This window comes from Lithobates pipiens, unplaced genomic scaffold (genome assembly GCF_037356315.1).
Source record: "Lithobates pipiens isolate NorthernLeopardFrog02 unplaced genomic scaffold, aLitPip1_a1.2 Scaffold_8, whole genome shotgun sequence".
NCBI lineage: Eukaryota > Metazoa > Chordata > Amphibia > Anura > Ranidae > Lithobates > Lithobates pipiens.
This window is the reverse complement of record NW_027507903.1, coordinates 681,758,323-681,770,526: the sequence shown is the minus strand read 5'-3', so window position 1 is coordinate 681,770,526 and position 12,204 is coordinate 681,758,323. Positions and strand designations below refer to the sequence as shown.

Here is a 12,204-nt window from a genome sequence, read left to right as displayed (position 1 = left end):
TTACTTTCTTTCTCAATTGTTCCTGAATTTCTTTGGGTCTCGGCATGATGTGTAGCTTTTAAGGATCTTCTGGTGGACCTTACTGTGTCAAGCAGCTCCTATTTAAGTGATGCCTTGATTGTGAACAGGTGTGGCAATAATCAGGCCTGGGTGTGGCTAGAGAAATTGAACTCAGGTGTGGACAACCACAGTTATAGTATGTTTTAACAAGGGGGGCAATCACTTTTTCACACAGGGCCATGATGGTTTGGATTTTTTTTCACCTTTAATAATAAACACCTTCATTTACAAATTGCATTTTGTGTTTACTTGTGTTGTCCTTGACTATTGTTTAAATTGGTTTGATGTTCCGAAACACTTAAGTGTGACAAACATGCAAAGGAATAGGAAATGAGGAAGGGGGCAAACACTTTTTCACACCACTGTATGTATAGACATATACATTATGGCATTGGCCTTCAGTCCCTGCTCCTCGCTTTTTTTGCCACGTATTTCTTCTTACTAAGGATGAGATGGTCCTGGAAGAGAGTTAAGCAGAGTCAATAAGGAGCCCAACGGAGGGAAAAGCCTCTCTATATAATCACATGATATCTGCCGATGTGCATCCTTCGTCATTGTCTGTACTAAAGATCAGAGATTACTTCTATGGGAGGAGATAGGAAACATTATACTGGGGAAAATAAGAAAAGTGCTATGGGGTACACGTTATATGAGATGCAATAGGTCGTGGCTAGTGATGGGCCTAGGGTAATGATGGTGAACCTTGGCACCCCAGATGTTTTGGAACTACATTTCCCATGATGCTCGTGAACTCTGCAGTGTAGTTGATCATCATGAAAAAATGTAGTTCCAAAACATCTGGAGTGCCAAGGTATGCCATCACAGGCCTAGGGTAACCAAGTATCCCGGATTGCCTGGGACAGTCCCGCATTTTACAGGTCTGTCCTGGGTTCCGGGCACTTTCATTCCGGGACAATGCAGTGTCCGGGAATGAAAATTAAACAGCCTCTCCCCCCTTCCCAGGCCAATCCGATGTCCCAAAAGGCTGCCGCATCGCCGCTTTACTCGCTGACAGTGCTTGTCCTGCCAAGCCGAGACCTGTTTTACTTTGTTCCACCGCTAACTCTACACTGCCCGAACTGACTGCTAGGACCACCTGCCGCCTGGTGTCTAGCAACCAGTGACGTCACGTCACCGCAGAGCGAGGCCCCAGCATTCAGAGCAGAGGAGGAGGATTTAACTTCCTCCTCCGTGTCTAGTGCTTTGGCTCCACCCACCTCCTCTTCAATCTTCTCCGGTGGCATGCTCAGAGGGAAGGGAACCGGCAGGATTTGAGAGCAACTCCCAATAATCAGAGGTGAGGCCAGGCACCGGGGATGGATGGACCACCATGCGTGTCATGAGACACCGACTGTAGAGAGGTATGGCAGATAAGCTGGCAGCAGAGGACACCCTCAGAGGTATGGCAGGAGGAAACATCCTTAGATTTTAGGGGTTCCTGCTGGGACTTGTAGTCTTTCACTTTTGGGGGATGTGACCCCCCAAAAGTGAAGGACCACAGGTCCCAGCATGAATCCCTCAGAGCTGAAGATGTGACCTTCTCCCCCCCCCCCCAACTATGAAGGTCCACGTAGGAACCCGTGAAATCTATGGGGGTCACAAAAAAAGTATCAAAAATCATCTTTTTTTGGGAAGAGGGGGGGGGGGGGGGTGTCCCTGAATGGCAGTTTGGAAATGTGGCCACCCTAGATGGACTCGGACTTGATTGGCTTAGGTTTTGGCAAATCCTGTTACAAATCTGTCAGAGATCTTCTTAGTGGCAAAAGCTAATGGGGAACAGGGGGGGGGGGGGGGGGCAATGGCCAAGCCATGCATGGTTAGCTGGGCACTGCCATGGGGAACATGAACTAATCCCAATTTAGAAAAGAAATCCATACAATGGAGAGAGGGCCCTTTTAATTCTTTAAATTATACATTTGGGAGATGCCTTGAGGTTAAGTTTTGACGTGTAGTTGGGGGGTCAGTAAAAATGTGTGGTTGAGCTGCATTTTTAGTGCCTCCCCTAGCCTCCCCCTATTAAGCTGCAATGGCAGCAGATGGGGGAGTTTACATGCTGCCATCATGATGCTTTGCTTCGCACTCGGCCCAAATATACTAGAGACAAAAAGTGCAGGTAAGGGTTTTACTACAAGCAATAAAAGACCATAGAGGATACAGCATACCTCCAAACATTCGAACTTCAGAATAAGGAACACTGTGGGTGTGGCCAAGTGCTTAGCAGTGGGAGGGGCTTAAGGGTTGTGGCTAAACAAAACCCATTCTGATTCCATCCATTCCCCCAATCCCATCCCGGCTCCATCCATTCCCCCAATCCCATCCTGGCTCCAGCCATTCCCCCGATCCCATCCTGGCTCCAGCCATTCCCCCGATCCCATCCCGACTCCAGCCATTCCCTGGATCCCATCCCGGCTCCAGCCATTCCCCCGAACCCATCCTGCCTCCATCCATTTCCGATTCCATCACGGCTCCATCCATTCCCCTAATCACATCCCGGCTTCATCTATTCCCCCGAACCCATCCCTGCTCCATCCATTCCCCCAATCCCATCCCGGCTCCATCCATTCCCCCAATCCCATCCCGGCTCCAGCCATTCCCCTGATCCCATCCTGGCTCCAGCCATTCCCCCGATCCCATCCTGCCTCCAGCCATTCCCCAATCCCATCCCGCCTCCATCCATTTCCGATTCCATCACGGCTCCATCCATTCCCCTAATCCCATCCCGGCTTCATCTATTCCCCCGAACCCATCCCTGCTCCATCCATTCTCCCGATCCCATCCTGGCACTATCAATTCCCCCGATCCCATCCCGGCTCCAGCCATTCCCCTGATCCCATCCCGGCTCCAGCCATTCCCCCGATCCCATCCTGCCTCCAGCCATTCCCCAATCCCATCCCGCCTCCATCCATTTCCGATTCCATCACGGCTCCATCCATTCCCCTAATCCCATCCCGGCTTCATCTATTACCCCAAACCCATCCCTGCTCCATCCATTCTCCCGATCCCATCCTGGCACTATCAATTCCCCCGATCCCATCCCGGCTCCATCCATTTCCCCTGATCCCCTCCCCGGCTCTATCCACCACCCCGATTAAATCCAGGCTCCATCCACCACCACGATCAAATCCTGGTTCTATCAATTCCCCCAATTCTATCCCAGGTCCATCCAGTCCCCTGATCCCATTCCGGCTCCATCCCTTCCAAACCAATCCCATTCAGGATCTATTCTATCCTATTCTATCCTATCTATCCCTAACTTCCCCATGCCTCAACTGCGTTCTGGCAGAGGGGCGTGCTGCTCCCTGCCTGTACAGGAAAACACAGGAGGAGGAGGAAGGGAGGGTTCAGTGCACTCCGATCTGCACTGTGTGTCAGAGGCAGCCAGGGAGAGATGCCTGCTGCCATGCAAAGACAGTGTAGCTGGAGGCATGCAGAAACCAAGACACCCCGCACACGCCACGGGTGTTTCAGGAATCAGCCCTGATTTGCCGGGACCCCGGGACATGGATAAAATTCCGAGACGGTCCCGGTGAATCAGGGACAGTTGGGAGGTATGGGTACAGCAATGTAGAATTGGCCAGAAGCAGAACAAGGCCCTTTTTATACTGAGGGGGCTGGTTTATACTAAAGCCCCAGCATTGGCCCTTCTTGGTTTAAAGCAGGGGTCCCCACACTATGGCCCAAGAGTCACATTTGTCCTGCTTATAAGATTTTACTCAGTCTACAGCAACTCTAATGTGAGGGGGGGGGGGGGGAATTCTGATGTGAAGGGGACTTCTAATGTGAAAGGGAGCACTCTGATGTGATGGGGGGGCTTCTGATTTGAAAGGGAGATCTAATGTGTAAAGGGGACACTGATGGAAGGGGGGCATGCTTATCTGGGGGTGTGATCAGGGTGGGGGTATCTTCGGGGTGTGAGCAGAGGGGAGGTGGTATCAGGGGGTATGATCACGGTGGGGGATATCTACATTTTCACTGGTTAAGGGGACACAAATACTTGCCTTGCCCCAGGTGCTTGCTGAAAACCCAGGCTACGCCACTGGTCCCTATCTCTAAAGGAGTATGAGCCCAATGTAACCAGAGCTTTAGATGTCATCATTGAACAGGACATTCTGCTAACCCTGGTTGCCTCGTCATGTGAGCAATGACATCAGTGCACTCACCAGGTACATGGCGGCACCCAGGAGGGTGGCTTTTATAGTCACATCCAGATCCAGTGGAAATGAGACGACATAATTGCCGCTCTCCATCCGCATCACCCCGACAACATGCTGCTCATCCCGAGACTTCACCTGAGAACGAGACAGAAAGGTCACGTGAAATGGGTTAGGGCTGGTTGATAACCCCCCCACCAACCTATTCTACCCCCGCAGGGGCCGGCTGTTTTACCTCAAAGGTGGAGTTTCCAAAGATGCTGGTCTGTAAGCTTGGCCCCAGAATAAGCAGAACGACCTCTTGGCTGGCGTTCATGACGGACAGGTGGGTCACCATGTTGTTCCAGTGCAGCTTCACCAATCCAATTGGATGCGCAGGAGGACACTGAATCTCCACCTGTAATAGGAGACACAGTCATCTCACCTCCACAGTCCATCTTCAGATACACTCCATAGCTGAATGTTTCTGAATACCTGACCATTTGGAATGAGTAGAGCCAGGCAAAGTTGAGTTCACTGAGCGATAGGAGAACCTGGGGGAAGGTCTAAGAACCCTGAACATAACGCTGGACCTCACTGAAATCTACGGTAAGTGGGCCTTGGGTTTTTCCAGTCTTTTTCAAGGCTAATTTGTGAGCATTTGGTAAAAAGAGACATCAGTAGACTAGTCACCACCCTGGGGACGTCTAACAATGCACAGCAATTTGTAATGGATTGTTCTGCGGGGAGAAGACCTTTAAAGGTTGCTTCGCCCCTTTGTTTGAAAATCGTTTGCATAATACCCTTGGCCAGGATTGATCTTCAAGATTCACCTCCCATTGACTTCAATGGCATTCAGAATTTGCAGTAGGTGGGTTTGATGAACCTAAATAAGACCCAAGAACATTTACACATCTCTACACGTAAGTAGTCTCTGACAGTCTCATGTTACATGTAAGCAGTCTCTGATAGTCTCATATTACATGTGAGTAGAGATGAGCCAACAAGTCGGCCCAAAACCTAGGTTTGGACCCAACTTTGACTGTTGGGGACATTCAAACAAATGCTTAAACCTTTGCCCATTCAGTCCCTTGTTCCACAGATTCATTTATAAAACCAGTATTTCTACAGCTTCCATGTATGACAGCATCTCATCATCACTGATTGGTAAGAAAGTCCCTGGGGACCACTGACGTCACAGGGAATCCCTGTACATGTAACCAAAAGGATGGGGACTGCCCAAATATGGCCGTTGGCCATCATGGCCATCAATGATGTCACCAACATTTCTACGCCTCCCCTTATATATTAGCTCGGGGAGTAACATCAGTCGTGTGCACCGAGTCATTGTTTTTCTTTTCCTGTGTTCGATAGGCATCATGATTGACGATCGACTTACAATTAAAGACATTTTTTGGGGGATTTTCTTTTTATTTAAATAAAGTATTGTCAAACATTTTGGTGTTTTTATATCCAGGTTCCAAGTTTTTTTTTTTTTTTTTTTTTGTGAAGGAGTAGGGGTATTATATACCTCATACTCATTCATGTAGGAGAGGGGTGGTATATGGGGAGCCCCCCTATTATTAAAGGGGGCTTCCAGATTCTTATAAGATCCCACAACCAATGGCCAGGGTTGTAGGGGAAGAGGCCCTTGTCCTCATCAACATAATGACAAGGGCCTTTGCTCCTGCCAGTGGCAAGGCACCTCCAACTCCTACTCCGACTATGCAAATCCCCTCTACCTAGTACTTCTCAAATACCAAATTTCACGTTTACAAGTCGTTCAGAACACAGCAGCCAGACTGGTAATCAAAAAAAACACTGGGAATCAATTACCCCGTCCCTGAGGACTCTACATTGGCTAGCCGCGAAGGACCGGATTACATTTAAGACCCTCTGCTTCACTCACAAATCGACACAAGGTGAGCCCCGCAATACCTCTGCGACAAAATAAAGCACTACACCCTAGGTTGCTCCCTCCAGTCAACTAACCAGAACTTCCTCCACATCCCCAAGACCCGTTATAAATCAAAAGGCGAACAAAGGTTCGCGGTCCGAGGACCACGGCTATGGAACGCTCTACCCGTGGACATCCGCTTGAAAGAAAACCATCTGGCCTCAAGACCCATCACTTCTGAAGACCCAGATGGACACTGTTTGGCAAAAACGGCTTGAGGCAATTTAGTTTGCATATGTAGCGCTATACAAGTTACTCATTCATATATATATATATATATATATATATATATATATATATATATATATATGTATATATATATATATATATATATATATATATATATATATGGGCTGTGAAAATGAAAGATTAATTCCTCGATTAATCGTTAATTTTTTTGATCGATCAAAATTCTTTTGACCGGTACTCACCTCTCCGCCGACTTCCCAGGTCTTCAGGGAGTTCCGCCGGAGATCCGGTGACATCACCAGACTCCTTCCCCAAATGCCTCTGTCTGCTAACGAAGGGAAAGGGGGAGGAGCCTGGTGACGTTGAAGTTTCTGATTGAACGTAACGTGTACGGGGGAGGAGCTCTGCATGACGCCCCCCGCTGCTGCCCTACGGAACTAACACGATTGTCGGCTTTACATGCCGTGTTTTTATCATCTTTATGTGAGTAGTTTGTGTTTGAACACAAAAATTAAATCGTATTCTTAAGCGGTGAGCACTTTGATCTTTTCTTTCTACCCACGACCTGAGATTGTGAGAGAAGTTTATGGTCCGTGTCAACCCTTTTGATGCCCGCATGCATGACCACCTGTTTGCACAGGGGTCCATGCCATAAGGTGAGAGTGATTCGTTAGACCGGAGGTGGAGGGATTGTCACACTACTGTGGAAAAAAAAAATTACTTACGTCAGTGCTATAGTTTGAATTTAAAACGTTTGTGTGAACTGTGAAGTTAAGTCATGGATTGTGAAAACTAAGTAGTGTCAGGTGATTGTATATAGTGTATACCACATTTACCACTGACTAATGCAGAGTTGCAATGCAAGGAGATCAGCTAAAAGTAGTTTGGATCTGTATGTGCGTTATAATTAATCGAAATTAGTCGATTAATCGATTAAAAAAAAAATCTATTAATCGAACACAAAATTTTTGATCAGTAACAGCCCTAATATATATATATATATATATATATATATATATATATATATATATATATATATATATATATATATATATATATATACACACACACACATATATATGTACTATAAAATGCATAAATGTGGAGGAATGGAGGAACCTGTGAGCAGGTGACTATATACTGTATATACACTCACCTACCACTTTATTAGGTACAGCTTTTTAATTGCTTGGTAACACAAATTGCTAATCAGCCAATCACATGGCAGGAACTCAATGCATTTAGGCATGTAGACGTGGTAAAGAAGACTTGATGAGGTTCAAACCGAGCATCAGAATGGGGAAGAAAAGGGATGTACAGTGGTGTGAAAAAGTGTTTGCCCCCTTCCTCATTTCCTGTTCCTTTGCATGTTTGTCACACTTAAGTGTTTCGGAACATCAAACCAATTTAAACAATAGTCAAGGACAACACAAGTAAACACAAAATGCAATTTGTAAATGAAGGTGTTTATTATTAAAGGTGAAAAAAAATCCAAACCATCATGGCCCTGTGTGAAAAAGTGATTGCCCCCTAAACCTAATAACTGGTTGGGCCACCCTTAGCAGCAACAACTGCAACCAAGCGTTTGCGATAACGTGCAATGAGGCTTTTACAGCATCCTGGAGGAATTTTGGCCCACTCATCTTTGCAGAATTGTCCTAATTCAGTTACATTAGAGGGTTTTCGAGCATGAACGGCCTTTTTAAGGTCATACCACAACATCTCAATAGGATTCAGGTCAGGACTTTGGCTAGGCCACTCCAAAGTCTTCATTTTGTTTTTCTTCAGCCATTCGGTGGTGGACTTGCTGGTGTGTTTAGGATCATTGTCCTGCTGCAGAACCCAAGTTGGTTTCAGCTTGAATACATGAACAGATGGTCGGACATTCTCCTTCAGGATCTCTTGGTAGACAGCAGAATTCATAGTTCCTTTTATCACGGCAAGTCTTCCAGGTCCTGAAGCAGCAAAACAGCCCCAGACCATCACACTACCACCACCATATTTTACTGTTGGTATAATGTTCTTTTTATGAAATGCAGTGTTCCTTCTACGCCAGATATACTTGGACACACACCTTCCAAAGAGTTCCACTTTTGTCTCATCGGTCCACAGAATGTTGTCCCAAAAGTCTTGGGGATCATCAAGATGTGTTGTGGAGAAATTGAGACGAGCTTTGATGTTCTTTTTGCTTAGCAGTGGTTTTCTCCTTGGAACTCTGCCATGCAGGCCATTTTTGGCCAGTCTTTTCCTGATGGTGGAGGCATGAACGCTGACCTTAACTGAGGCAAGTGAGGCCTGCAGTTCCTTGGACGTTGTTGTGGGGTCTTTTGTGACCTCTTGGATGAGTCGTCGCTGCGCTCTTGGGGTAATTTTGGGCGGCCGGCCACTCCTGGGAAGGTTCACCACTGTTCCATGTCTTCGCCATTTGTGGATAATGGCTCTCACTGTGGTTCGCTGGATTCCCAAAGCTTTGGAAATGGCTTTATAACCCTTTCCAGACTGATAGATCTCAATTACTTTCTTTCTCAATTGTTCCTGAATTTCTTTGGGTCTCGGCATGATGTGTAGCTTTTAAGGATATTCTGGTGGACCTTACTGTGTCAAGCAGCTCCTATTTAAGTGATGCCTTGATTGTGAACAGGTGTGGCAATAATCAGGCCTGGGTGTGGCTAGAGAAATTGAACTCAGGTGTGGACAACCACAGTTATAGTATGTTTTAACAAGGGGGGCAATCACTTTTTCACGCATGGCCATGATGGTTTGGATTTTTTTTCACCTTTAATAATAAACACCTTCATTTACAAATTGCATTTTGTGTTTACTTGTGTTGTCCTTGACTATTGTTTAAATTGGTTTGATGTTCCGAAACACTTAAGTGTGACAAACATGCAAAGGAACAGGAAATGAGGAAGGGGGCAAACACTTTTTCACACCACTGTAAGTGACTTTGAATGTGGCATGGGTTGTTGGTGCCAGACGGGCTGGTCTGAGTATTTCTGGGATTTTCACGCACAACCATCTCTCGGGTTTACCGATTTCAGCCAGTATAAATCTGCCCTCCAAAAATACAATTCCAGCCTCCTCACTGCCAAGCAGACCTATTTTTATCACTCTCATTAACAACTTATCATCCCATCCCCGTTAACTCTTCTCCTCTACCTTCATCTCTCTACTTCACCCTCCACCGACTCCGCCCACCAACTCACTCACTGCCCAGGAGATCGTCAATCACTTCAAACAGAAGATTGATACAATTCGCGAGGAGATCTCTACTGTTCAGATACCCTCCACGCCTTACACTACATGCCTACGAATACAATCATTACTTCCCTCTTTCAACCTCACCACTATAGACAAGGTTGCTAAACTACTTGCCAAAGGGCCATCTAACCACCTGAACCCTCGCAAATGTTACGTTCACCCTCTGGTTCTATTATACACTCTCCAACCCTCATCTTGAATCTCTCCCTCTCTTCTGGCATCTTCCCCAAATCTCTAAAACATGCTCTAGTCACCCCCCATACCTCAAAAGCCCTCACTGGACCCATCCAATCTTAAGAACCTACCTTAACAATCTCCTTGCTCCCGTTTTTATCCAAACGTCCTTGAACGCCTGGTCTACAACCGACTGAGCGTCCACCTTGCCGAGAATAGCCTTCTTGATCCCCTTCAGTCTGGATTTCGTCCTCAACACTGCCCAGAAACTGCTCTCCTAAAACTAACAAATGATCTACTGACAGCCAAAACCAATGGGCACTATTCTGTACTTCTATTCCTGGACCTTTCTGTTGCCTTTGTTACGGTTGGCCACCCCCTCCTCCAAAAAAAAAACTCTACACCTTTGGTCTCCATGATTGTACTTTTCGCTGGTTCTCTTCCTACTTATCCAACCGCACATTTAATGTTATTTAGAATTCTGCTTCCTCCTCTCCTCCTCCATTTTCTGTTGGGGTCCTCCAAGGTTCTGTTCTTGGACCGCTCCTATTTTCAATCTACACCTCCTACCTGGGTCATCCGATAGCCTCCCATGGCTTCCAATACCACCTCTACTCTGAGGACACCCAAATCTATTTCTCCGCCCCTCAGCTCACTCCTTCTATCTCCTCACGTATCACTAATTTACTATCAGATATATCAGTCTGGATGTCACACCACTTCCTCAAACTCAATCTATCCAAAATGTAACTTATCATTTTTCCCCTGATCTCTCTGTCAAACTCGGTGGCATAACTATAAGCTCATCCCCACATGTCAAGGTCCTGGACTCAGGACCGTTTTTAAGACAGGGCAAAAGGGGCAGCTGCCCTGGGCCCCATCATTGTTGTGGGGCCCAGAGCAGCTGCCTCATACTTGCCAACTATCCCAGTTTAAATTCCCTTATCCCTTGAGGTTTAGTCCCGTGCTGTGTCACGATATCTCAGTGTAAAGTTCTATTGCTGCTGCCCAGCTGTGCCCTTTTGCCATGTACAGATAATTCACCTGCAGACCCTGTGTTTACATGTAAATAACCTGAATTCATATGTAAATAGAGGCGGAATTTATGTGTATATCATGTCCCCCTGAGGTCATATCCACCATCGCTTCTGCTGAATGCTGCCCACTGGGGAGGTAAAGGAGCATGTTTGAAAGTCCTGCCTACAACTGTGCTCATTAAGCCTAATATCAGCATGTTCTGCAAAGGTAAGCAAATTGGAGGTGGAACCTGTCTTTAAAATAACATGGTGCCACAGCACCCTTCATTTTGTTGCCTATGAACAGTCATTGAGTGATAAGGATATGCAGTAACCTCTAGGAACCAATCAGTGAGCAATAATAATGTGTAGTAACCTCTAACAACCAATCAGTGAGCAGTATTGATGTATAGTAATCTCTAGAAACCAATCAACAAGCAGAAGTCATGTGCTGTAACCTCTAGAAAATAAACATTGAGACAAAATGTGTGCTGTAACCTCTAGCAGCCAGTCAGTGAGCGGTAATGATACACTTTAACCTCTGGCAACCAAACGCAATTGCTGCCTGATCTGATTCAGTAAACTGATTTTGCGTCTAGCTGTTATTTATTGTAGGTTTCAGAGCATGTGGAGAGTGAAATTGCATGGGGGGGGGCAAGAAAATGTTTGCCCAGGGTCCAGTCAATATTAAAGACAGCCTTGCCTGGACTCCGAACTCTCCTTTAAGCCCCCACGTCCAATCACTGTCCAAATCTTGCCGCCTCAACATCTCCAAAATACCCCCCTTTCTAACCAATGACACAACAAAGCTCTTAATTCACTCGCTGGTCATCTCCCGCCTCGACTACTGCAACTCCCTTCTCATTGGCTTACCTCTACATAGTCTATCACCTCTTCAATCCACCACGAATGCTGCTGCCAGACTCATCCACCTTACCGATCGCTCTGTGTCTGCTACTCCTCTCTGCCAATCCCTCCACTGGCTACCGCTCACCCAATGATCCCAGGTATGCGGAATACTGTCTCTGACCACACCTTGAAGCAGATTGTCTACAGCAGCAGAAGACCACACCGGTGCCACTCCTGTCAGCTAAGAACAGGAAACTGAGGCCACAATTCTCATAGGCTCGCCAAAATTGAACAATAGAAGATTGGAAAAAGGTTGCCTGGTCTGATGAGTCTTAATTTCAGTTGCAACATTCAGATGGTGGGGTCAGAATTTGGCGCACGGATCTATCCTGCATTGTATCACCGGTTAAGGCTGGTGGTAGGGGGTGTAATGGTGTGGGGGGATATTTCCTCGGCACACTATGGGCCCCTTAGTACCAATTAAGCATGGTTTAAACACTACGGCCTACCTGAGTATTGTTGCTGACCATGTCCATCCCTTTATGACTACAGTGTCCCCATCTTCTGA

The 12,204-nt window shown here is 46.5% G+C and overlaps 1 protein-coding gene across 1 annotated transcript in view; it reads right to left on the bottom strand.

The window, feature by feature from the left end:
• Positions 1-246: 246 nt before the first annotated feature.
• The window catches only part of LOC143962112 (phospholipid scramblase 3-like), a 38,028-nt gene continuing 26,070 nt past the window's right edge, over positions 247-12,204 (bottom strand). Inside the window, exons 6-8 of the mRNA XM_077471438.1 lie at positions 4,447-4,608; positions 4,221-4,349; positions 247-518 (exon numbers count right to left, since the gene is read on the bottom strand). Coding sequence (XP_077327564.1) covers positions 459-518; positions 4,221-4,349; positions 4,447-4,608 — 351 coding nt within the window. The 3' untranslated portion in view covers positions 247-458. The remainder of the gene's footprint in view (positions 519-4,220; positions 4,350-4,446; positions 4,609-12,204) is intronic.